Genomic DNA, 26,873 nt, shown 5'->3' on the forward strand with positions numbered 1-26,873 from the left:
GTGTCTGGCTGCAAATCTTCTTGCTGCTGCACCAAGAGCCCCCAGGTCTGCCCAAGCCCCAACCCTAGCAGTGGTCTCACTGGATTTCCCTGACCAGACAAGAGAGGAGACAGAGGTGGGCGCCCTCTCCTGCTCATGCTGCACCCCCACGCACACGTCCCCCAACCCCTGTCCTGTGCCTTCCTGCAGCCAGCCACCCCCTGAGCATCTCTGAGCACAGCACTTCGCTGGCTACAGCCTGGCCGGCGTCTCCGTCTCCCGTGTGGGTGTCTGCAGTTGGACACCCTCCCTCCCGCCCGCCACCCCCCTTCCCCCCATGCCTCAGCCGCCGGCCAGCCCCCTCCCGCACCCCCCCCCCCCCCCCGTCCCCTGCCGCCTCCCTGCAGCCTCTTTCTTTCTCCTGGCAAAGCGTCCAGCCCTGCCTGCTTCTCCTCGGGCCTGGGCGCCTCCGGCAGGCGCTTCCCTCCCTCCCTCTCTCCCCAGTTGCCTCCTCCTCTTCTCTCCCGCTCTCCTTCCCCTTTCACCCCATCCCCTGCCCTGGCTGCAACCATGAGGGTCTTGGCCTGCCTCCTTGGTGAGTGATCCGTTCTCCTTGGGGACTCAGGGGGCCTAGGCCCCCACCTCTGACCCCTTAGCTTATCCAGTTTAGGGTTTCAAACTTCCGGGCCTGGTCCCTGGTGCTCCTGCACACCCTGACATCCCTTCTAAGGATCCCTGCCTGATCTGCTCAGCTTTCTGCGAGCTCAGAAGCCCAAGGGACCTGCCCCCTGCCCGTCCCCCAGCCCTGAGCCTGCAGGGGATATCCCAGACATCTGACCTTTAGCCAAGCCCATGTGAGAGTACCAAAGCCGTGGTCCCCAGCCCTGACTTCAGGGGCCAGGCATCTGCAGCCCCACCCGCCTCAGAGACCTGTGCCTCAGCCAGCCCCTCTGTCCAGAGTCCTGCCTCCCAGCAATGGGGTTTCTGGTTCAGAGGTATGAGGACTCTGTGTGTGTGCGTGCGTGTGTGTGTGTGTGTGTGTGTGTGTGTGTGTGTTGGGGTATTCAAGATGAGGGGCCTGCGCTGGAGAAAGGGCCACCCCCCGCCTGCCCCTCACTCTGCCCCACCCTCTGCCCTCCCTTCCAGCGGCACTGGTGGGGATCCAGGCTGTTGGTAAGTGCCCAGACTCCTCCCATCTCCCCCCTCCACCCAGCGCCAGGACTCCCCCTTCTGCCCGTCCAGGCCTGGCCTCACCCCCACTGGATGCCGGGCCCACCTGAATTTCACTGTGACCTTGGCCCCTGCTCTGCCCTGGGATCCCCCAAGTGTCTGGCCGCATCTCTCTGAGCACCCAGGAGTCTGGACCCAGGGGCCAGTGAGCAGGGCCACTGGCCTAACGACAGTACCTGCAGGATGGCCCCCTGCCCCCAGTCACCCTGGCCCTGGGACCCCAAGGATGCCCCTCCTCAGTCACAGTCATTCCTCCAACCCTCAGAGCGCCTGCGCCTGGCCGATGGCCCCCATGGGTGCGCTGGCCGCCTGGAGGTCTGGCATGGCGGGCGCTGGGGCACCGTGTGTGATGACGGCTGGGACCTGCGTGATGCCGCTGTGGCCTGCCGGGAACTGGGCTGTGGAGGGGCGCTGGCCGCCCCCGGAGGCGCCTTCTTCGGGGAGGGGGCAGGGCCTGTGTGGCTCAGCGAGCTGGCTTGCCGGGGCAACGAAGGGCAGCTGGGCCTCTGCCACCACCGGGGCTGGAAGGCCCACATCTGCTCCCACGAGGAGGACGCGGGCGTCGTCTGCGCAGGTGAGGACACCCTGGCTGCTCCTTCAGGGGGAGTTCCTTTGGAGATGACCCAGGAATCCCAAGTCCTTAGCCCCAGAAAGTCTGAGTGTGCAGCAGTCCAGAGACACTCAACCTCCCATCCCCTCCAAAGCCAGGTGTCTCAGTCCCTCTTCCAGGGACCCAAGTGACCTGGATTCCCCTACTCTTCTCATAGCTTCCGTCCCCGCCTCCCCCGCCGCAGGTCAGCGTGTGGCTAACTCCAGGGACGATTCAACGTCTCCCCTGGATGGGGCTCCCTGGCCAGGGCTGTCGGTGGAGCTGAGCCCCAGCACGGAGGAGCCCCTGGTGACACATGGTGAGCCCAGGGGACTGCCCTGCCCACCCCCACCCAGTACGCCCTCCTGCTCCCGCCGAGAGGAGAGGGACCTCTGCACTAAGAACTCCCAGGGGACACACTGCCCGCCTCTCCGCCCCACCCAATCTCCTTCAGAGCCCAGGGAGTCCTCCATCACTTCAGACCCTCCGAGACAGAGGCCTGGCCCCCAGATGGGAGGATGAGGGGCTCAGCTCCTGACCCCTGGCTGTCTCCCCTCCCAGTCCCCCGCCTAGCTGGGAACCCCCAGAATGCCTCCCGGAAGAAGAGCCCACGGCCCAAGCAGGCCAAGTCCACCCGGGCTCCTCTGCTGACAACTGGAGCCCCCCGCCAAGGTAAGCTCCCTGCAGGCTCCCCCGACCCCAAGCCTGGATGCTGTGAGGCCCAGGGCCCAGACAAACGGAGGACCTGCGGGTGCCCTCTCCTTAGCCGGGATCCTGGAAGGATCCCAGTGTTCACCGCGTCCCTCCCCTGGAGATTTAGATGGCCCTGTCAGGAGGCCCAGGTGTTCTGGCCCACTCAGGTCGTGGACTCATCTCTTAACGGGCTGCTGACGGGCAGATCTCAGGCCACCACTCCCTCAGGCCTGTTTTCCCTGGGTGGAAATCGAGGAAGGGGTGTTTGAATCATTTCTCATTGGCCGCACCGTCCCCTCCCTGCTCACCCCACAGAGCGGCTGCGCCTGGTCTCTGGCCCCCACAGGTGCGCTGGCCGCCTGGAGGTCTGGCACGGCGGGCGCTGGGGCACCGTGTGTGATGACGGCTGGGACCTGCGTGACGCTGCTGTGGCCTGCCGGGAACTGGGCTGTGGGGGGGCGCTGGCTGCCCCCGGGGGTGCCAGATTCGGGCCTGGTGCAGGGCCCGTGTGGATGGACGATGTGGGCTGTGGAGGAGGAGAACAGGCCCTCCGAGACTGCCCCCGAAGCCCCTGGGGCCGGAGCAACTGTGACCACAGCGAGGATGCTGGGCTGGTCTGCACTGGTACGTCGGGGCTGGGGCCTAGCCCCCTCCCACCTTCCTCAGACCCCGGCTCCCTCTCCCCACTCCAGGAAGCTGCAGAGGGCCTGCTCCCAGCTCTGCCTCCTGCCCGCCTGCTCTCTGCAGGTCCAGCGCCCACTCGCCACGCTCTCCAGCCCCTCCTTCTGCAGCTCCTGCTGTTCTCCTTGCCAGGAACGGGAGGAGAAGGCTTGAGGCTTGGGCTAGCGCTCACCCCTGTCCCGGGCCCTAGGCCAGTTGACAGTTTGTTTAAGCCTCAGTTTTCCTGAAGGAGCGATGGAGCTAAGAATGCCTGCCTCAGGCTCGAGCCAAGTCCTGGAATGCAAGAAGCCCTGCCTGCCCTCTGCCACTGGGCTGGCCACAGCAGGGGACCCTCTCGGAGAGCCCTTGTCTCTGTGGTCAACCTCTGCTCCTCCCCTGTCCTCAAGGGAGCTGGTGGGAAGGAGGGAGGGAGGGCGGTGACTTGGGGGCATGGAGGGAGACTGAGGCAGGGTGGGGACACCCACGGGTGAGCCTCTACCTCCCCTCATACACGCCCCCTCAGCACAGGGTCTAGCTGTCTCCCAGGGGTCCCTCCCCGTTCCTGTCCCCCTTGGAGGTGGGATAGAACCCAGCAAACGGCTGTTGGCGGGGTGTTAGGTGAGAGCTCAGGGGCTCCCTCCCTCCTCTCCTCCCTTCTTCCCTCTCTTTCCCTTTCTCTTTCCTTTCTTTCCTTCCACAAATCTTTACACAGCACCATGGCAGGGCCTGGAAACCACAGGAGAGAGGCCAGTCCCCACCCTGCTGGACTTTGCGGTCCATTGACTGTAGGAGGCCGGCAGGCGGAGGGCACCCACCTGGCGTTTCATCAGCGCTGGGCGGGGGGAAGCACAGGGGCTGCAGGCAAAGCTGGGTGCCTGCCCAGGAGGGGTGGGAAACGCTGACGTCAGTGGGTGTCCATGGGGAAGAGAAGAGAGAAGGAGGCTGACTCAAGTCCCTTCTGTGTGCTGGGCCCTGCGCTGTGCACGTTACCTGGGGCCACTCTGAGCCTCCGGCAGCCCCAACGGGGTGGATTCTCATCCCTCTCTTCACAGATGTGGGGCCCAGGCTCAGAGTGGTGATGTAAATGGCCCAAGACCCACATGCCTAGCAAGCCCCAGCCCCAGCCGCTGACCCTTCTGGGTCTGTATAGACCCACGGCCCACGCCTCTCCCACCGCACACTCGGCCATAGGGACGTGGTGGGGATGGAGACCAGGACGCGGAGGTCAGAGTGGGAGTGAGGGGCAGAGAAGGCTTGTGTGGGGTGGGGGTGGTGCCTTCGTGTACAAGCTGTGGGGGCAGAAGTGGAACCTTCAGGGCAGAGTTCATTGGAGGGAAGTTAAGGCTCCAGAGAGGAGAGGGTGAAGGTGCCAAGAGAGGAAACGAAGGAACTAAGGCGCCGGGTGAAGCTGGGAGCTTCGCCAGCATCTGATTTAATTCTCATGGCAACCCCGCGAGGGAGACGCTCCCCTTCCCTGTCTGCAGATGAGGAAAAGCAGACAGGTGTGTTAGAACCCTCCCTAGTTCTGTGCTCTTCTCTAGAACAGTGACTGGGGGCGATTCCACACCCCCTACGTTGGGGGACAGAAAGAGGGACTCCAGAATCCTCTATTAGACGCGTCAACTCTTACCTCAACAGAAATGTACCCTAAGAGTCAGGCATGGTTACAGGTTCACACCTGTAACCCACATGCTTTGGGAGGATTTCTTGAGGCCAGGAGTTCAAGACCAGTCTGGGCAACACAGTGAAACTCTTTCCCTACTATATATATAAATAAAATAGCAGGGCATGGTGGCACATGCCTGTGGTCCCAGCTACTTGGGAGAGGCTGAGGCGGGGAGGATCACTTGAGTCCAGGAGGTTGAGGCTGCAGTGAGCCAAGATTGCACCATTGCACTCCAGCCTGGGTGACACAGATCCCCTCCCCTCAAAAATAAAAAAATGAAATGTACCTTATGCACCCCAAGGCCAGCAAGAGGTTAGTATCTAGACTAGTGGCTCTCAGCTGGCGATGGAGTGAAAGCTTTCTCATCCTCTTCCTCCCCAAAGGACATGAGGCAATGTCTGGAGACGTTTTTGGTTGTCACAGTTAGGGGAGGGGTCGCTACTGGCATGTGGTGGGTAGAGGATGCAGCACAGGACAGTCCCCATGATAAAGGAGGATGCCCAGTGCCAGTGGTGCTGAGACTTGGAAATCCCGCTCTCTAGGATCTGGGGGGCCAGGCATGGGAGGTGGATCCAGGGGACCAGAGCCAGAGCTCCCAGCATTCCCAACCCCCACCACCCCGAGGCAAGGGACATGGGGTATGCGCTGGAGCTGGACTCTGGGCCAATGACTTCCTGTCTTGGAACCTTTTCCTCACTTGGATAGTGAAAATGGAATATTTGCTCCCCAGAGTCATCTTGGGGTTGCAGCCTGCCCGAGCATAACTTAGTCCCGGCTCATCCACCCTCGTTTCCTGGCCCTGTGTTCCCTCTCCCACTATCCAGGCCCAGCACCTCGGCTGCGCCTGGCCGATGGCCCCCACGGGTGCGCTGGTCGCCTGGAGGTCTGGCACGGGGGGCGCTGGGGGTCGGTGTGTGATGACGCCTGGGACCTGCGAGACGCTGCTGTGGCCTGCCGGGAGCTGGGCTGCGGGGGGGCGCTGGCCGCCCCCGGGGGTGCCTTCTTCGGGGAGGGGTCTGGACCCATCGTCCTGGACGACCTTCGGTGTCGGGGAAACGAGACGGCCTTACGATTCTGCCCAGCTCGGCCCTGGGGCCAGCATGACTGTCACCACCGTGAGGACGCTGGGGCCGTGTGTGACGGTGAGGGGGCTATGGAGGAGGACTGGGAGGTGGGCGTGGTGGTGCTTGGAGCAGAGGGACAAGACGGGGGGGTCCCTACACGCCCTTCCTGCCCTCTGTCCGGACTTTCCATTCCCCCATCTTCTTCCACTCTGAATCCTCACCCTGCGTCAGTGGTTCTCAGCTGGGGGTGGCTTTGCCCCCCAAGGGGACATTGGACAGTGTTGGAAACATTTTTGATGGTCACAGCTGGGGGTGGGGGTGCTCCTGGCATCCAAGGGTTGGAGGCCAGGGGTGTTGCTCAACATCCTGCAGTGCACAGGACGCCCCCACAGCCGAGAACAATCCAGCCCCAAATGGAAACAGAGCTGAGGATGAACCTCAGCCCTGTGACAGCCCTGGCTGGCCCTGCCTCCTGGCTCCTGGTGGAAGTCAGCCTTCTCCTCTGCATAAAGTCACCTCCCGCTTCTCTGTCACCCCTAAGCTACCATGCCCTCTGCTCTCTCTGCTCTCTTGCCCCCCATTCACACCCCCTCTCCCCAGGTCAGGGACGTGGAAAGCGTGGGCTGTGTCTAGGGAGGAGGTTCGGCAGGAAGAGATCTCCGCGTGCAGCTGAGAGGACTGAGGAAGGATGATGCGGGAGGTGGGGATGCCAGCTCCAGCTCCCGGATGGGGCGTGTGGGTGGCAATCACTCATCCCCTGCTCCACAGGCATGCCCCTGGGCTATGTCCCTCCCACGGCCCCCACCGACAGCAACAACTCTACGCCCAGGGAGGCTGCCTCCAGGCCCCCGTCCACCATGACGAGCCAGGCTCCAGGGACGGCAGGCGTTTCAACTCCTCCAGCCTCCCCTACTGTCCTTTGGGAGCCTGGACCGGAAGCCGGTGAGTCCCTCCATGCTCCCCAAGAAAGCAAGGTCCTTCCTTCTGTTTCCTTCCCTCAGCTCTGAGACTGTCTCATGGGGGGCCTCTCGCAAAGAGAAAGGTGGAGAAGAGGAGCACAGAGGCCTCGCCCAGGACATTGAGCTGGGTTCAATGCTCTGCTGTCACGTCTGGAAGCGTGTGATAATTTTTGAACAAGGGGTCCTGACTTTCATCATTTACTGAGCCCCCAAAATTCTGTAACCAGTCCTGGATAAGAGAAAGGATGGTGGGCTGAGAGTCTGCTCTATTCCTGAGCTGCACGGTGTGGCTGTAGGATCCATCATGGGGTACTCGGGTCAGCTTCAAGGAACAGCCCTGCTCAAACATTACCTTTACTTTCCAGAGTCTCTAGTTTTTTAGCAAATATGATCAATTGTTCTGCCTGCCTCCTTTCCACCAGTTTTTATTTTGTTTTGTTTTGTTTTCTTTTTTTGAGACAGGATTTCATTCTGTCACTTAGGCTGGAGTGCAGTGACGTGATCATGGCTCACTGAAGCCTCAACCTGCAGGCTCAAGTGATCCTCCCACCTCAGCTTCCTGAGTAGCTGGGACTACTAATTTTTTGTATTTTTTGCAGAGATGGGGTTTTGCCATGTTGCCCAGGCTGGTCTCGAACTCCTGAGCTCAAACCGTCTGCCCACCTCGGCCTCCCGAAGTGCTGGGATTGGAGGCGTGAGCCACCGCGCCTGGCCTCTTTCATGAGTTTTGAAAGGATTGTTGTTTTAAAATATAGGTGTTATTATTACCCAGGTGTGGTGAGGCCAGGAGATCAGGAGATGACAGCCACTAAAAAGATTGTGACTCACGGTTCTTGAAAGGGCAGCGTGCACACGGGGCCACACAGGGAAGCCCCAGGGCCAGGCAGGAGGTAGAGGAAGTGAGAGGGAGGCATGGCAGGAATCTTTATCTATATATTTATTTAGAGACAGGGTCTCACTTGGTTGCCCAGGCTGGAGTGCAGTGGTGTAGTCACAGCTCCCTGCAGCCTCAAACGCCTGGGCTCAAGTGATCCTCCCACCTCCGCCTCCTGGGTAACTAAGACTACAGCTGCATGCCGCCGTGCCCAGGTAAGTTTTTTTTTCTGTAGAGACAGGTCCTCACTATTGTCCAGGTTGGTCTCAAATTCCTGGCCTCAAGTGATCCTCCTGTCTTGGTCTCCCTAAGTGCTGGGATTATAGGCGTGAGCCACCATGCCCGGCCAGGTGCAGGGGTCTTTCTTGTGTTTTTTGCAGGAAGGAATAGGTGAGACAGGGTAAGCAGGCTTAGAATTGGCTGTTTTGAAGAATTTCAGCGGGGGGTGGGGGTGGCTCAGAAGGGTTGTCCTCAGTCGGCTGGTACTTGGCCCTGGGGCAGTGAGGACAGGTGCAGAGTGGCCCAGGGTGTGAGAGCCCAGTGGAGAGGGTGGTTTGCACACAGAAGGCATGCTCAAGCCGTTTACCATCTCTAGGAATTAGCTAACCCTGGGAGGGGCAGTCCCTCAGGATCAGGAATGCTCCAAGATGTCAAAGCATCAGAAATACAGAAAATAAGAAGGCGTGGTTAACACAGCTGTCTCCTCAAGATGGGAAAAGGCCGAACAAAAGCAGCAACTTGTTTTCACCATGGTCACCATTCCCAGAGGCCTCTTTCCCCTTTTCCTGAGTAATAACGTCATCTAACACTGATGGAGCATGCGCTGGCTCCTGGTCACTGATGCTGTTCCCAGTTCTCTCCATGTCTCAGTCCAGGTGATGCTTGCAGCCACTGTGGTGTGGGTATTGACAGGTCTTCATGTTACAGATGAGGCAGCGCAGCTGAGAAATGGGAGAGCCAGGATTCAAGCAAAAACACTTGTTCCAGGGCTCACGTTCTTTTAAAAAAATTGTGATAAAACATACATGACATAAAATTTACCATTTTTACCAGCCTCTTTTTTTTTAAAAAAAAAAAAAAAAAAAAAAACAGGGTCTCGCTCTGTCACCAAGGCTCGAGTGCAGTGGCTGCTCACTGCAACCTCCGCCTCCCAGGTTCAAGCGATTCTCCTGCCTCAGCCTCCTGAGTAGCTGGGATTACAGGCGTGAGCCACCGCGCCTGGCCCATGCCTGGCTAATTTTTGTATTTTTAGTAGAGACAGCGTTTCTCCATGTTGGCCAGGCTGGTCTCGAGCTCCTGATCTCAGGTGATCTGCCCGCCTCAGCCTCCCAGTGCTGGAATTACAGGCTTGAGCCACCGTGCCTGGCCTGCTGCTCCCTGTCTTTTAAAGGACTTCCTCTGAGAAGGCTTCTCCAGCTTCCTCAGGCAGAATTTTTCTCACCTTCTCCTCGTTGTGTGTCTGCCTTGCCTTTTGGTACTTCCACTACTCCCTTTAGCTCGCTGAGTTGTGATGAAGTGTGCGCATGCCACCTTCTCTAAAGACCGAGAGTTTTTCAAAGCAGAGGCTGTGCCTGACTCAAACAACAACAAAACACCTTATTATCCCTGGTGGTCTAGTTGTTAGGAAAATAAAATCTAAAAAAGAAGAAAAAAAACCCCTTATTAAACCAATAATAATGAGAGAAAATTAAGGGTGGTGAACAATTGCAGGGAAAAAGACTTTTATTTTAATTGAGGTGAAATTCATGTAATATAAAGTTAACCAGTTTAAGTATACAACTCAAGTGGTATTTATACATTCAAAATGTTGTGCAACCACTACGATTTGGCTACTGTGAATGGTGCTGCTGTGAACATTCACATACCGGCGTCTGTCTGAATACCTGTTTTCAGTTTATTTTGGGTATATCCCTACTATAGACTTTCTAGATTATATGGTAATTCGACGTGTAGCTTTTTGAGGATCCTCCAAACTCTGCCTGGCTCATTATCCCTCGTGCCTAATGCAGAAAATGGCACAAAAAAGGCTTCATTAAATACTTGCTGCCTGGAGGAAAGGATGGTTGAATGGAGGGGAGGCCTAGATGGATGAACGGATGGATGCATGGAAAGGAAGATGGAGGGAGAGAAAGGTAGATGAAGAGTCAGGAGGCTGGGCGGCTTCCCTGACTCTGAATTCTTTGGGTCTCTTCTACCCCAGGGTCCCCCCAGCTGCGCCTGGTGGCTGGGCCCAGCAAGTGCTCAGGTCGACTGGAGGTGTGGCATGACCAGCGCTGGGGGACCGTGTGTGACGATAGCTGGGACATGCGGGACTCAGCCGTGGTCTGCCGGGAGCTGGGCTGTGGTGGACCTCGGCAGCCAGACCCTGCTGCTGGCCGCTTTGGCTGGGGTGCGGGTCCCATCTGGCTAGATGATGTGGCCTGTGTGGGGACCGAGGCTTTGCTGTCTGACTGCCCTGCTGCTCCCTGGGGAAAGCACAACTGCGCTCACAATGAGGATGTTGGGGTCACCTGCACTGGTAAGGAGGCCCTAGCTATCTGTTGACTCCAGGAGGGCTTCCTGGAGGGGGAACAGTAACTAACATGGGCACTAACATTGATTGAGCACTTCCTAAGCCCCAGCCCTGTGCTGGGTGTTTTTGCACATATGACCACATTGAAATCACATAATAAGTCTAAGGTGGTATGTGTTATGCCCATTTTACTGATAAATAAGCTGAGGCACAGAGAGGTTAGGTAACTTGCTCAAGATCACACAGCAACAATTAACTGGCAGACCTGGGATTCCCACTCAGAGAAGCTGCTGCTTCCTCTTCCTTCCAGGAATCAAGGAAATCTCCCACTAAGAAGGGAGCTTTAGCTTTCCTAAGATGAAAGGAAGCAGGCAGGACACTGGGAGATGGAGAGAAGCCAAAGCGAGAGCCAGTTAACATAAATTCAGGCAATGCCTGTTATTACATGGCAGAGGCTGAGCTAGGTGCAGGGTCCTCATGCTGGGCTCATGAATGGAATGAACATAGTCTTGGTCTTTGAATAGCTCACAGCTCATGGAGAGAAAGAAATACTCTAACAAATCATTGCAAACCTGTGTGACTCGTTATACTCTGGGGTCACCAAGACCACTCTCAGAGTCAATAATTTGCTAGAATATCTCATAGAACCAAAGAATCTGTTACACTCAGGGTTATCGTTTATCATAGTGAAAGGATACAGATTAAAATCAGCCAAGGGAAGAGGCGCCTGAGGCAGGGCTCAGGAGAGAGCAGGTGTGAGCTTCCAACTGTCTTGTCCCAGTGGAGTTGTGCCGACAGCACTTCATTATCCCAGCGACGAAGTGGGACAACACACACGAGGAACCGCCAACTAGGGAAGTTCCCCCGAGCCGTGGTGTCCAGAGTGTTCATGGGGGCTTGGCCATGTACATGTGGCTGACCATAAATCACACTGTTAGCATAGGCGATCCAGCATGGCCCAAGTCCCCCAGGGAAATAATCTCTTATCAGGCAAGGTGTTCCAAAGGCTTCGAAGCCATCTCCCAGGAGCCGGGGAAAGGGCCAAACCTTTCTTTGGGCAAGGTTAATCCTTTACTGCACACGTGTGCTAATCAGAAGGATGGAAGATGGAGTGTGGTGCCTCAAAGGATGGAGGTATCACCTCTGCTGGAAGCTACGGCTCTTCCCTCTGTCCCCATCTTCCTGAGGGCCATGGGGGCACCACAGAAGGATTCTGAGTTCAGGAGTGGCCTGTCGGACCTGGGTACCCCTCTGGTGGTAAGAACTGACAGGGAGGTAGGGAAACCCATCAGAAGGTACAGGAAATGAGGCCCTGACTCAGAGCAGAAGCTGAGGAGATGGAGGGGGGGGGCGTCAGATGTGAAGGGGTGAGGGGGTCAGTCATGTCCAGATTGTAAATGCCAAGAAGGCAGGGGGTGGTGTCAGGTTGGGCTTACCACAGGCTCCCCAAGGTCTAACATAGTGTGTGGCTCATAGGAGGTGCTCGATAAATATTTGTGACAATAAATGAATGAATGATGAATGAATGGGAACTGGGCAAGTGACTGGAGAGGAGGGGTCTGGGTAGATGATCTTGTCATCATGGCATCTCTGTCTTCTCTTCCTGCCCCACACACCTTCCAGGGCCCCCAGGCCTGGACTCCATCTCAGACCCCTTCAGCTGGAGCTGGATTCCTGGACTGGGGAGAGATCGGGATGCCTGGCTCCCGGGAGAGCTGGCCACCAAACCCTCTGCAAGTGTGACTGCCAGTGTTCTGGAGAAAACAACCACGAAGGCCCCAGGGAAAATGCCTAAGAGTACTAAGAAGTGGGTGACAAAATACACAAAGAGACCAACCACCCAACCTCCACTGACGCCAACCACAAAACACTCCAGGGCCCAAAGCCCCCCAGACCTAACCTCACAGACCACGACAGCCCTGACCACTGAGGCCTCCCGAAGACCCACTGCTGAGTTTACCAGAAGGCCGACCACGGAGGCCCGCCGGAGATGGACCTCTCACACCACCGCCACGCTGACCCCTCAGGCACCCCGAGAACGGACCACTAAGACCATAGCAATGCTGACCACTCAAGGCCCCCAAGAAATGACCTCTGAGGCCACTATCAAGAGAATCCCTCAGGCCTCCCTGGAGCCATCTGCTGAGATACCAGAAGGTTCTCCAGAGTCACCCAAAGACCCAGCCCCCTCTCCCAGTGCTGGCACCACCGGGGAATCAGGTGAGTGGCCATGAGGGGTGTGGGGAGAGAATGGGAGAGGCTGACCCTCCCTCCTAACCTCAGGGCCTTCCACGCAGGCCTGTTCCGGGTTCGTCTGGCCGATGGGCCCAACCGCTGTGCCGGCCGGCTGGAAGTGTGGCATGCCGGACGCTGGGGAACAGTGTGTGATGACAACTGGGACCTGCGGGATGCCACTGTGGCCTGCTGGGAACTGGGCTGTGGAAAGGTCCGGCCCCGAGTAGGCAAAACCCATTACGGCCCTGGGACTGGGCCCATCTGGCTGGATGACATGGGCTGTAAGGGAAGTGAGGCCTCACTGAGCGACTGCCCCTCGGGGGCATGGGGGAAGCACAACTGTGACCACGAGGAAGACGTGGGGCTCACCTGCACTGGTACCAGGGCATGGTGGCGGTGGTTGGTGGGTTATGGGGGGTGGTCAGGAGAATGGAGTCAAGGTGGGGCCAGGTGACCGCACCATGGTAGACTCTAAAGAACTGGGCTTGAGGGGTCTGGAAGATTCCAAAAGGGGAGGGAAGAGCAGCACCAAGGACCTCTGAGAAAGAGGATGGGGTCAACCATTGCCCAATTTCTCCAAAGGCTACACAGACTATGACGATTATCCCCCCTGGACCTGGGACCCCACCTCAACAGAGGACCTGGCCAAGGGGACCACCACAGCACGGGTACCCGGACAGACTCTCCCCTGGGGCACCACCAGGCGCATGGGGATCTCCTCTCCAGCAACATCGCGCCTGCCAGACACAGGTGAGGGGCGTGATTGGGGTGGCCATGGGGGGCCTCCATAAACCTCCATTCGCTTCCCTGCAGGGTTTCCAGAAAGACCCTTCTCAGTGAGCTCGCTGAGGTCTCGGGGCACCCCGGAAAGGTTTTCCTCGGCTCCTGAGACTCTAAACGCATCATCTCCTTGGGCTCAATGGTGACACTTCTCGAGAGCCGAGGACACCATCTGAGAGATCAGGCTAAGCTCAGCAATCCTGAGTCCATGGCCCTCCTGTAAACCACACAATACGAGAGCCTGGGTCCCTCAGTCAAACCCACAACCAAGGGCCACTCTGTCATCACATAATCGTCCCCACCCCAGCTCCCCCAAAGCAAGCGAAACCTTACCCATTCTTGAAGCTCATGCTCTGGTCCGGGTCTGGTATGGCTCAGACAGAGGTGGGGACTCCTGGAGTATAGCTTCTCTCCCTACCCTGGCCATCCCCTCCCTCCGGCCTGCAGAATCAGCTTCCAGGGACACAGCTCCGTCCCCCTCTGCTCTGTGGCCTCTTTTCTTTGCCTGTCTTCCTTGTATCCCCATCTCTCAGGGTCCCTCTGAATCCATCTCTGCTCCTGTTTCTCACTTGCTATTGGTCTCTTTTCTTTCATTATCCATTTCGCACCCTCATCATCTCTATCTTTGTGTTGCCCAGGATGGAGTGCAGTGGTGTGATCTTGGCTCACTGCAGTCTTGACTGCCTGGGCCCAAGCGGTCCTCCCGCCTCAGCCTCCTGAGAATTTGGGACTACAGATGTGCGCCACCACACCCGGCTCATTTTTATTTTTTGTAGAGACAGGTTCACTATGTTGCCCAGGCTGGTCTCAAACTCCTGAGCTCAGACGATCCTCCTGTCCTGCTCTTCCAAAGTTCTGGGCTTATGCTGGCCTTATAGGTGTGAACCACCATGCCTGGCCTCACTCCATTTTCCATGGTCAATTTCTCTATCTTTTCTTCTCTGTGCCAGTCTCTTTTTTCCTTTCATTTTCAATTCTCACGCTCATCTTTATGCCGTATTTTTTTTCCCATGGTCATTTCTCTTGCTCTCTCTATCACCATCTTTCTCATTTTTTTTTGTTGTCAGTTTCATATTCCCATTTCTTTTTCCCTACGTCTTTCTTTTTCAATTTGTCACCATTATTACCTGTTTCTCACTCCAGTTTTCGTGGTCAGTTTCTCTTTATTTTTTTCTCCCTTGTCCTTCTGTCTTTTTCTTTCATTATCAGTCTCACATTCTCATCATTTCTGTTTCTCACCTAGTTTTTCCTGGTCAATTTATGTCTTTCCCCATCAGGCTTTCTCTTTTCTTTCAGATCTCACCTTTACCACCTCTGTTTCTCGCTCCATTTTTTCATGGTAAATTTCTCTTTTTCTGAGACAGGGTCTTGCTCTGTTGCCCGGGCTGAAGTGCAGTGGTGTGATCTTAGCTCACTGCAGCCTTGAACTCCCAGGCTCAAGTGATCCTCCCACCTCAGCCTCCTGAATAGCTGGGATTACAGATGCACACCACCATGGCTGGCTAATTTTTTTTTTTTTTTTGAGATGGCGTCTTGCTCTGTTGCTCAGGATGGAGTGCAGTGGCGTGGTCTCAGGTGACTGCAACCTCCGCCTCCCGGGTTCGAGCGATTCTCCTGCCTCAGCCTCCTGAGTAGCTGGGATTACAGGCACTTGCCACCACGCCCGGCTAATTTTTTATATTTTTAGTAGAGACGGGTTTCACCACGTTGGCCAGACTGGTCTCCAACTCCTGACCTCGTGATCCGCCTGCCTCGGCCTCCCAAAGTGCTGAGATTACAGGCGTGAGCCACCACTGCCGGCCTGATTTTTACATTTTTTGTAGAGATGGGTTCTCACTGTGTTGCCCAGACTGGTCTCAAACTCCTGGGCTCAAGTTATCAGCTCGCTGTGGCCTCCCAAAGTGCTGGAATTGCAGGTGGGAGTCCCCGGGCCCAACCTGTTTCTCTATCTTCTGTCCTCTTGTATTTCACTTTCAGTTCTCCGCTTCGCCACCTGCTTCTCACTCCATTTTTCACGGTCGGGTTTTCCATGATCACCTCACACTCTCATAACCGCCATTTCTCACTGCGTTTCCTCCCCAGGCCCAGGGCTGTGGTATTTTTTCCTTTGTCTCTTACCGTTGTTTTCTCAGTCTCCATCTCCCGTGCTTTCCCGCCAGTCTCTCGCGTGCTGTCTTCTCTCTCCCCGTCGTTTCTCTTACGGTCGGCCCCCTTCCCTCCGTTTCTGTCTCCCGCGGGCTCCTCTGTCCGTTTCTTACCGTCCCCGCCGCCCTCGCCGCTCCCTCACGGGAGGTTTCACTCACCACCTGAGGGACAGCGTTTCTGCCCTCCCTCTGTGCCCGTCGCAGTCGCTGTTTCTCCGTCTTCTCCCTCCATTCCACTCTCCCGTCCTGCACGCCCTCCGGGACTGCCCGGGCTTCTGCCTCTGTCGCCCGCGCCCCGTACCTGTGCCCTCCTGAGAGGCCCAAGCCTCCCGCTGCCGTAGGCGAGTCTCGCCGCACGCGTGCTTTCCCGCCTTTTTAGTCTGGCGCGCAGCACGCATGCGCACCGCAGTAGGTCCGGGAGTGGAGGGATGGGAGGGGCAGGCGTTTATCTGCCTCGCACCTCATGACGTCACAGGCGCGCTGCGCCTCCTGATTGGCCAGCTGGCGCATCGGCCAGCGGTAACAATAGCTGAGCGAAGGGCAACCAGGCCCCAAGAAGCGGGTCTTGCGGTGGGGAAAGGGAGGGAGGAAGCAGGCCCTGGAGGCGCCTTGACTTGGGGATGAGTGGGCTCCAGTTGTGAGCTAGAGCTATCATTCCGTTTCCAGAGCCAGAAGCTGGAGCTCCGAGAGTTCATGCTCCTCGTTCAGGGACTGCCAGGGTTGCAGCGCCTCCCTAGTCCATAGCGCCCCCTCGTGGTGGAGGCGGGCACGTGCCGGGCACGGCAGCTGCGGAGACAGCCGGTCCGGCCTCGGTACCCCTCCTCCCATAGGGGAGGGAGGCAGCCAGCCAGTGAGCAGAAATAAATGCAGAATTGGCCGGGCGCGGCGGCTCACGCCTGTAATCCCAGCACTTTGGGAGGCCGAGACGGGCGGATCACGAGGTCAGGAGATCGAGACCATCCTGGCTAACACGGTGAAACCCCGTCTCTACTAAAAATACAGAAAATTAGCTGGGCGTGGTGGTGGGCGCCTGTAGTCCCAGCTACTCGGGAGGCTGAGGCAGGAGAATGGCGTGAACCCGGGAGGCGGAGCTTGCAGTGAGCCGAGATCGCGCCACTGCACTCCAGCCTGGGCGAGGGAGCGAGACTCTGTGTCAAAAAAAAAAAAAAAAAGAAAAGAAAGAAATGCAGAATTACAAACTGCCCCGGGGAAATGAAAAGACAGCCGTGTATACAGCCTTATCAATAGGAAGGCTTGGAGGTGTGTGCGTGGTGGCAGGCAGGCATTCTTAGCTTCAGGAGCAACATAACCTTGAAAAAGTGACTTCGTCTCTTTGAGTCCCTCCTGAGTAGCTGGGACTACAGGCGTCCGCCACCACGCCCGGCTAATTTTTTTGTGTTTTTAATAGAGATGGGGTTTCACCATGTTAGCCAGGATGGTCTCGATCTCCTGACTTCGTGATTTGCCCGCCTCAGCCTCCCAAAGTGCTGGGCTTACAGGCATGAGCCACCGTGCTCGGCCCCCGTTTCTTATTTATATTGAATATTTTATTTTATTTTATTTACTGATTGATTGATTGAGACGGAATCTCACTCTGTCACCCAGGCTGGAGTGCAGTGGCGCGATCTCGGCTGACTGCAACCTCCACCTCCTGGGTTCAAGCGATTCTCCTGCCGCAGCCTCCCGAATAGCTGGGACTACAGGCGTCCGCCACCATGCCTGGCGAATTTTTGTATTTTTAGTAGAGACAGGGTTTCACCATGTTGGCCAGGCTGGTCTCAAACCCCTGACCTCATGATCCACCCGCCTCAGCCTCCCAAAGTGCTGAGGTCACAGGTGTGAGCCACCGTGCCCGGCCACCCATTTCTTTCTCTGGGGGAAAACAAAGGGCCTCCAGGGTTGTTGGAAAGGCGGAAGAAGAGCTCACCTGGTCTGTGCTGGGCATGCATGACTCCAACTGCAGGTCGTAGGAACTGTTGCTACACCTATGTTTCAGATGGAGAAAAAAGTGAGACTCAGAGAAGTTTAACTTAAGAGCCATGATTATAATCTGTTTTAAGTGATTTCACACGTTTTGCTCCTTGGATTGGGAACCATGTATGCTAAAATAGAAGCACGAGTCTGGAGTCCGACTCTCCTACTGGGTTCCAATCATGGTTCCAACCTGGATTAGAACTAGTTGGGTGACCTCAGGCCCCAATTCAATGAGCAGAATGTGTGTGAAATCGTTTAAAACCGCAGAGTATTGCTATGTTAGGGTTATTTGCTGAAAATGAACAACAGCTGCAGGATTCCAGGGACGGAGTGATTATTGTAGTAGAGAAATCAAGGGAACCTCACAGGGGATATGGTATTATTTCATCAGCAGACCACAAGGAGAAATGAATTCTCAGAGGAGCAAAGGGTGGGAGAAATTTGCATTGCCAGAAATTTGCATTGCCAGAAATTTGCATCGGTTATCCATCTCTGCTAGACTTGAAGCTCTGTGAAAGATCTGTATCTATTTCCATTGCTGCCATAACACATCCCCACAAATTTAGTGGTTTAAAACAACACAGACTTACTATCTTGCGGTTTTGTAGGTCAGAAGTCAGACTCGCTTAGTGGGCTAAGCGAGTCTCTTAAGCGAGTCACAGTTAAGGTGTCAGCAGGATGGTTCCCTTTGGAAGACTCTAGGGGAGAATCCGTTCCCCTGTGTTTTCCAACTTCTAGAGGCCACCTGCATTCCTTGGCTTGTGGCTTCATCCCCCATCATCAAAGCCAGCAACATTGCATCTCTCTGACTTTTCCTCTGCCTTCGTATTTTTCTCTCTCACTGTGGCTTGAAAGGTTCTCTGATTTTATTTGGCCAACATGTTGGCCAGGCTGGTTCTGAACTCCTGGGCTCAAGTGATCCACCTGCCTCAGCCTCCCAAAATGCTGGGATTACAGGTGTGAGTCACCAAGCCCAGCTTGATTTGTGTTCCTTTTTTTTTTAATTATTATACTTTAAGTTCTAGGGTACATGTGCACAATGTGCAGGTTTGTTACATATGTATACATGTGCCATGTTAGTGTGCTGCACCCATTAACTCATCATTTACATTAGGTATATCTGATTTGTGTTCTTAATGGAGTCTTCCTAAAACCCAGCATCTTGAAAATACATCTTTTTTTTTTTTTTTTGGATGGAATTTTGTTCTTGTTTCCCAGGCTGGAGTGCAGTGGCGTGATCTTGGCTCACTGCAGCCTCCACCTCCCAGGTTCAGGTGATTTTCTTGCCTCAGCCTCCTGAGTAGCTGGGATTACAGGCACATTCCACCATGCCTGGCTAGTGTATGTTTAGTAGAGACGGGGTTTCACCATGTTGGTCAGGCTATTCTCAAACTCCTGACCTCATGATCCGCCTGCCTCAGCCTCCTAAAATGTTGGGATTACAGGTGTGAGCCACTGTGCCCAGCTGAAAATACATCTTTAGTGATTCACTGCTAATGGGTTTTTTCCCGGACTAATTTTTCTTTTTTGTTTTTGTTTTTTGTTTTTATTTTTATTTATTTATTTATTTATTTTTTTGAGATGGAGTCTTGCTCTGTCCCCCAGGCTGGAGTGCAGTGGCATGATCTCAGCTCACTGCAAGCTCCGCCTCCCGGGTTCACGCCATTCTCCTGCCTCAGCCTCCCGAGTAGCTGGGACGACAGGCGCCCGCCACCTCGCCCGGCTAGTTTTTGTATTTTTTTTTTTTTTTTTTTTTTTTTTTTGAGGTGGAGTCTCGCTCTGTCACCCGGACTGGAGTGCAGTGGCCAGATCTCAGCTCACTGCAAGCTCCGCCTCCTGGGTTTACGCCATTCTCCTGCCTCAGCCTCCTGAGTAGCTGGGACTACAGGCGCCCGCCACCTCGCCTGGCTAGTTTTTGTATTTTTAGTAGAGATGGGGTTTCACCGTGTTAGCCAGGATGGTCTCGATCTCCTGACCTCGTGATCCGCCCGTCTCGGCCTCCCAAAGTGCTGGGATTACAGGCTTGAGCCACCACGCCCGGACCATATAAGCTTTTTAATCAACCAAGCTGGGACTGAATTATCTTTCTATTCTCCCTAAATAAAATGGCATACATATATGTATATATATAAAATACATTTATATGTTATATAAAATTGCTATTGTATAGAGATTAAGTGCATTCGGCCAAAAAAAAATAAATAAATAGGAAAAATAGTATTATAGAGATGTTCCAGGCAGTTAATTAATAAAGATATTATGATTTTTTCCCCTAGGGCAGGAGCCTCAGGAAATTAAAATAACAAATTCCTTTTTTTTTTTTTTTTTTTTTGAGATGGTGTCTCGCTCTGTTGCCCAGGCTGGAGTGCAATGGCACAATCTTGGCTCACTGCAACCTCCGCCTCCCGGGTTCAAGTGATTCTCCTGCCTCAGCCTCCCGAGTAGCTGGGATTACAGGCGTGTGCCACCACGCCCAGCTAATTTTTTGTATATTTAGTAGAGACGGGGTTTCTCCCTGTTGGCCAGGCTGGTCTTGAACTCCTGACTTCAAGTGATCCGCCGGCCTCAGCCTCCCAAAGTGCTGGGATTACAGGCTTGAGCCACTGCGCCCGGCCCAAATGCCCTTATTTTATGTGCTAGTTTAGTGACAGTTTCTGTTCTTGGTAACCAGAAGCATCCCAGCTGAATGGAGAAGGTCTCCACAAGGTCAGGGAGGGCTGCAGTGGTGGTGCAGTTGAGACGGGACGATGCCTGAACTGGGGCTAGGCCCAGGAGGAGAGAGATGGGGAGTCAAACTCAAAGGGGAGTTGAAGACTCAATCCTCTTCCTCATATCTCTCTAGGTGGCAGAGATGGTTACAAGCTTCCCTGGACGTGGGACACACCATCAGGAAGGGGCCTGGCTGAGGGGACCCCTACAGCAGGCAAACTAGGACCCACTCTTGGGGCTGGCACCACCAGGAGCCCAGGCAGTCCTCCAACTCCGAGAGTCCATGGAGACACAGGTGAGGCACCTGGCCAGGGTCAGGGGACTGGGGCGGTATGTGTTGTGGGGTAAAGAGACAGATTCCAGACTCCCTGGTGGAACCCTTACCCCAGAAAGACTCAGCAGAAAGATATCCTAAAATAAGGGGTTATCGGCTGAGCATGGTGGCTCACGCCTGTAATCACAGCACTTTGGGAGACCGAGTTGGGAGGATTGCTTAAGCTCAGGAGTTTGAGACCAGCCTAGGCAACACGGTGAACCCCCCAAGATATGAACATTAGCTGGGTGTGGTGGTACGCACCTGTGGTCCCAGCTGCTTGGGAGGCTGAGGCAGGAGGATCCCTTGAGCCTGGGTGCTCCAGGCTGTGGTCGTGCCACTGCATTCCAGCCTGGGTGCCAGAGCGAGACCTTGTCATAAACAAAACAAAACATAACAAAACAAACAGAACCAAGGGGTTATTATCTAGACCACTGGTCACCAACTAGGGTCGATTTTGCCCCCAAGGGGCATTTGACAATATCTGAAGATATTTTGGATTGTCATGGCAGGAAGTGAGAGGTTACCCATTGGGACCTAATCAGTAGAGGCCAGGAATGCTGTTAAACATCCCACAATGCACAGCACATTTCTCCATAACAAAGAACCACCCAGCCCTAAATGACAACAGTACCGAGGCTGAGAAAACCCAGCCTAGATGGCGTAAGTCACTGTGACAAATAGAAAAATGATAGGAAGCCCTAGATGAGAAAGAGGGAAAGATACAAACAGGTGATTCCCAGAAAGGGAAGCCCAAATGGCTGAGTGTGTTTAGAAATGCCCACAACTCACCAGGAACCAGAAAATACAAATTAAAACAATGGCAAGTACGGAGGAGAATGAGAAAGGTGGGTATTATCAAGTGTATTATCAAGTGTGAGTGAGGATGTGGGGAGACAGGCAACCCCACTGGACAGAGCTGTTTGATAAAGACGGTCCAGCAGTATTTAGTAAAGTTAAGCATGATTAGGCCAGGTGCGGTGGCTCATGCCTGTAATCACAGCACTTTGGGAGGCTAAGGTGGGCGGATCACGAGGTCAGGAGATCGAGACCATCCTGGCTAACACGGTGAAACCCCGTCTCTACTAAATATACAAAACATTAGCTGGGCATGGTGGCAGGTGCCTGTAGTCCCAGCTACTTGGGAGGCTGAGGCAGGAGAATGGCGTGAACCCGGGAGGCGGAGCTTGCCGTGAGCCGAGATCGCGCCACTGCACTCCAGCCTGGGCAACAGAGCAAGACTCCGTCTCAATAATAATAATAATAATAATAATAATATTAGCCAGGTGTGGTGGCAGGCGCCTGTAATCCCAGCTACATGGGAGGCTGAGGCAGGAGAACTGCTTGAACCTGGGAGGCAGAGGTTGCAGTGAGCTGAGATCACACCACTGCACTCCAGCCTGGGCAACAGAGAAAGACTCTGTTAAAAACAAAAAAAGAGAGAAAGAGAGAGAAGAAGGGAGGAAGGGAGGAAGGGAGGAAGGGAGGAAGGGAGGAAGGGAGGAAGGAAGGAAGGAAGGAAGGAAGGAAGGAAATCTGCATGAGCTCCATGACGTAGATCTATAATTTTGCCCATTTCTCAGGTGAGTGAAATTGGGGCACAGACGTCAGTGACTCTGACATCAATAATTATGAGAGTGCTTATTCCATGCTAGACATTACGCTAAGTGCTTTGCACAACCACGATCTCCCTGAGTCCTTTTGACAACTCTGCAAGGGAGATATGTTGATCATCCACAGTCTATAGGTGGGGAGGAAACTGAGATTCAAGCAGTGAAGTAACTTGGCCATGGTCACCCAGCTAGGAAGCCGTGCAGCTGGGGTTTAAACTCGGACAGCCTGCCTTGAGCACAAGCCCTTTACTTAACTGCTTCTCCAATCCTGCAAAGAAAGGACAAGGTGGGGAAGGGATGCGCCAGAAAGACCCTGCAGGAACAAGTGGGAATCTGTAGATATGTGTGGTTCAATACGGTAGCTACCAACACAAGTGACTGTTTAAAGTTAAATGAGCCGGGCGCGGTGGCTCACGCCTGTAATCCCAGCACTTTGGGAGGCCGAGGCGGGCGGATCGTGAGGTCAGGAGATCGAGACCATCCTGGCTAACACAGTGAAACCCTGTCTCTACTAAAAATACAAAAAATTAGCTGGACATGGTGGCAGGCGCCTGTAGTCCCAGCTACTGGGGAGGCTGAAGCAGGAGAATGGCGTGAACCTGGGAGGTGGAGCAAAAAAAAAAAAAGAAAGTGAAACATTCAGTTTCTCATTCACACTGGCTGCATTTCAAGGGCTCAGTAGCCACATGTGGCCAGTGGCTGCTGTATTGGAACTGTAGATCACAGCACATTCCCATCACTGCGGACGTGGGATTTCATTGCCTAGACTCTATGTGCAAACAATTTGGGTTCAAGTCTTAGCCCTGCAACTTGCAAACTGTGTCTGTGTGACCTTGGGTGAGTCACCTGCTCTCTTGCCCTAATTTCCTCCATTTGTAAAATGGGGATAAAACTGGCACTCGCTTGGAAGCCAGCCCCAGAAGAGGGTCAGGCTCCTCCTGCTACTCAGGCCCAAAATTTAAGGGGGTGCCAAAAACGCCAAAGTCAAGATACATAATATCATAATACAATATTTTTGAAAATGAAAATTAATGCCAAATAGAAAAAAACCCATGATGAACTCAGCATCAAAAATGTAACTGAAGACAAGATCCTATCCGCCTCACTGGGCTCACCCTAATCCTGGCCCTGTTGGATCCTGTCTTTGGTTAAAATGTTGACTTTGGTTAACTGTCGATCTTTTGGATTCGTTTTGATTGTTTAAAAATATTGCATAAAAACGCTTGAGCCCAGGAGTTCGACGTTATAGTGAGCTATGATCTTGCCACCGCACTCCAGCCTGGGCGACACAGCCAGACTTCATCTTTAAAAAATAAAAAAATTCCATAAAAGTATTTATTTTGATTACTAAAATTACCCTTCGGAGCATCTTTGGTCTCCCTGCGTCCCCCGGCTCCCCACATCTCCCAGTCCTCCGCTGTCTCGGAATCCTCTCGTATGCTGCACGCTTCTGAGCACTCCCGCCCCCTCCCGCGCCCCAGCACCCCCCGCATCCCTTCCTCACCTCACCCTCCTGCACCTACTCCCTCGACCCGCGTGCCCCTCCGCAGCGGAGGACACCAGGTGGCGCCTGGAGACATCGGAGGAGGCAGGGAGGAGGGGCCCTAGGGCCGGGTGAAGTCTGCCGGTGACCCATGACGTCTCGAGGCTCTGCGCCTCTCCATTGGTCGACTCCTCGAGGGGCGGGGCGGGACGCGTAGTGGGCGGAGTCGGCTGACCTCAGACCGTCCGTCTGTCTTTCCTCCTCCTCCAGGTTCCCCGAGGAAACCGTGGCCAGAGCGCCGGCCACCGCGGCCCGCTGCGACCAGGACAGCGCCTCCAACCCCGTCCCCAGGTCCCTCCGCCTCTCCGGGACCCCCAGGCCCAGCGCTGACCTCTGACTGCAGTCCAGAGCTCACGCCCCATCCAGCCTTGACGCCCGAGGCGACCTCTGACCCTCCAGACACTTCACCACCCACCCCAGACCCGACTTCCCGGACGAACCCCGACCTCATCTTGACAAGCCCTGACTTTGCTTTGTCCACCCCTGACTCCAGTGTGGTTCCAGCGTTGACCCCGGAGCCCTTGCCCACGCCCTTACCCACCTTGCCCAAAGAGCTGACCTCTGACCCTTCTACACCGTCAGAGGTGACCAGCCTTTCCCCTACCTCAGAGCAGATCCCAGAATCTGACACAACCCCAGACTTGGACACAACTCCATACTCCAGTACAGTCTCGGAATATTCCAGATCCCCAGACCCCTCCCCAAGCCCTCACCCCACTACTATCCCTGATCCCACCATGACCCCTGACCACAACACAACCCCTAACCCTACTGTGACCCCTCACTTCCCTACTACCACTCACTCCACCACGACCCCTCAACCCACCACCATCACTCACTCCACCATGATTCCTGACCCTACCACAACCCCTCAACCCTTCACCACCATGCAGCCCACCACAACCCCTCACCCCACAACCCCTCACCCCACCACAACCCCTCATCCCACCACCACCACTCACTCCACCATGATTCCTGACCCCACCACAACCCCTCAACCCTTCACCACCATGCAGCCCACCATGATCCCTCACCCCACCACAACTCCTTACCCCACCACAACCTCTCACCCCACCACAACCCCTCACCCCATCACGACTCCTGACCCCACCACGACCCCTCACCCCACCACGACTCCTGACCCCACCACGACCCCTCACCCCACCACAACTCCTGACCCTTCCTCAACCCCTATCATCACTACTAAGTCCCTTCCAACCTCCTTGGGGACAGAACTCTCCTTTCCCACTCTAGCACCAACAGTCAAGCCCAGTCTGCACCCCCAGTTGACCTTCACAGCACCTGCCCCTCACACCTCCACATCCCAGATGCCCACCTTAGAGCCCTCTCCAGCCTTGGAGTCCAGCCCCTCCAGGTCCTCCACAGCCACAAGCATGGACCCACTGTCCACTGAGGAATTCAAGCCACCCAGAAGCCAGAGCCCCAACCTAACCCCTCCACCCACCCATACCCCACACTCAGCCTCTGACCTCACTATGTCTCCTGACCCCCACCTCTCCCCCATAGCCCACCCCTTGGATCATCCTCCCCTTGACCCCCTCACCCTAGGGCCAACCCCTGATCAGAGCCCAGGCCCCCATGGTCCATGTGTGGCCCCAACACCACCTGTAAGGGTCATGGCTTGTGAGCCACCTGCCCTGGTGGAACTGGTGGCTGCCGTGAGGGATGTGGGTGGTCAGCTGCAGAGACTGACCCAGGTCGTGGAACAGGACCGGCAGGAGCGCCAAGCCCTGCTGCTGGGGCTGACCCAGCTGGTAGAGGCTGCCCAGGGTCTGGGGCAGCTGGGTGAAGCCGTGAAGAGACTGGCAGAGATGGCCTGGACCACCAGCATGCCTGCACCAACCACCACTACCCCAGAGGAAGAAGAAAGGCCTCTGAGGGGAGACGTGTGACCCTCTCCAGGATTTGAGGGGCATAAGACACTCCCGATGAAAACAAACAAACAAAAAAAACCAAAGTGTCTAATTAAAACAAAGTGTGGATGGTGTTTTTGGGAAATTCTAGAGAGATAGAATCAAAAGATTGATCTTGATATGTGAATAGCCCAGGTGCCATGCAAGGTGGTGTTGACGATGGGGATGATTATGAGGGTGGTGATGATGGTGATGATCTTGATGGTGATCGTGATAGGATGACGATCACTGTGGTGAGGATCATGATAATGAGAATGGTAAGATGGTGGTGGTGGTGGTGGTGGTGAAGATGCTGAAATAATGCTGATGATCATGAGGGAATGGTCATGGTGTTGAGGCAGTGACTATAATGATGGTGGTGGTGGTGATGGTGGTGATGATGATGAAGATGGTGAAATGGTGGTGGTGGTGGTGGTGGTGATGATGATGGTGATGATCACAGTGATGATGATGGTGCTGGTCATGAGGGAGTGGTCATGGGGATGAGGGAATGATGGTAATGATGGTGGTGGTGGTGGTGGTGGTGATGGTGGGAATGTTGATGATGATGATGAAGATGGTGAAATGATGGTGATGCTGACAGTGATGATCATGAGAGAATTGTGGTGATGAGGCAATGACCATGATGATGATGGTGGTGGTGATGATGGTGATGATCACAGTGATGATGATGGTGCTGGTCATGAGGGAGTGGTCATGGGGATGAGGGAATGATGGTAATGATGGTGGTGGTGGTGGTGGTGATGGTGGGAATGTTGATGATGATGATGAAGATGGTGAAATGATGGTGATGCTGACAGTGATGATCGTGAGAGAATTGTGGTGATGAGGCAATGACCATGATGATGATGGTGGTGGTGATGATGGTGATGATCACAGTGATGATGATGGTGCTGGTCATGAAGGAGTGGTCATGGTGATGAGGATTGATGGTGATGGTGGTGGTGGTGGTGGTGGTGGTGGTGGTGGTGGTGATGGCGATAAGGGTGATTATGGTGATGATGGTCACATTGATGGTGATGGTGATGGTGGTAGTGGTGGTGATAATGATGGCAATGATGGTGTGAAAGGTGATCATGGTGGTGACGACTGTGAAGGAACAGCCATGGTGATGAGGCAATGATGGTAATGATGATGATGGTGATGGTGATGATGTTGGTGATTATGGTGGTAAAGATGATCCTGGTGGTGATGATCGTGGTGATGGCTGTGACCATGATGAAGCTTCATGTGAGCAAAAACTTGGCCTTGTTCATGGATGGAAGCCCAGTTTCTAGGAAAGAAGCCGATGCAGAGTACACACTCAATAATGATTATCTTTTGAATGAAAGAGTGCATCATCATCGTCATCATCCTGACTAATATTTCTTGGGCACTTCCTATGTGTCAGGCTCTGTTTTAA

General features: G+C 54.8%; 1 protein-coding gene across 4 annotated transcripts; it reads left to right on the forward strand.

Annotated features, from left to right (window-relative positions):
- Nucleotides 1-453: 453 nt before the first annotated feature.
- Nucleotides 454-25,544, forward strand: SSC5D (scavenger receptor cysteine rich family member with 5 domains). 4 transcript variants are annotated; one of them, XM_030913838.1, is made up of 14 exons: nucleotides 454-574; nucleotides 1,126-1,152; nucleotides 1,475-1,783; nucleotides 1,977-2,117; nucleotides 2,360-2,470; nucleotides 2,807-3,115; nucleotides 5,642-5,959; nucleotides 6,650-6,823; nucleotides 9,915-10,232; nucleotides 11,850-12,446; nucleotides 12,524-12,838; nucleotides 13,044-13,211; nucleotides 20,202-20,363; nucleotides 23,748-25,529. In XM_030913838.1, the coding sequence occupies exons 1-14, from the start codon at nucleotides 550-552 to the stop codon at nucleotides 25,448-25,450; spliced, it is 4,677 nt and encodes a 1,558-aa protein (XP_030769698.1). In that variant the 5' UTR covers nucleotides 454-549; the 3' UTR covers nucleotides 25,451-25,529. The 4 variants fall into 4 exon arrangements, with proteins under 4 accessions (XP_030769698.1, XP_030769699.1, XP_030769696.1 ...); XM_030913839.1 differs by having other exon boundaries at nucleotides 2,004-2,117; XM_030913836.1 differs by lacking the exons at nucleotides 454-574; nucleotides 1,126-1,152 and having other exon boundaries at nucleotides 1,192-1,783; nucleotides 23,748-25,544.
- Nucleotides 25,545-26,873: the final 1,329 nt, after the last annotated feature.

The sequence above is a fragment of the Rhinopithecus roxellana genome, chromosome 12 (assembly GCF_007565055.1).
Source record: "Rhinopithecus roxellana isolate Shanxi Qingling chromosome 12, ASM756505v1, whole genome shotgun sequence".
In the NCBI taxonomy this organism is placed as follows: domain Eukaryota; kingdom Metazoa; phylum Chordata; class Mammalia; order Primates; family Cercopithecidae; genus Rhinopithecus; species Rhinopithecus roxellana.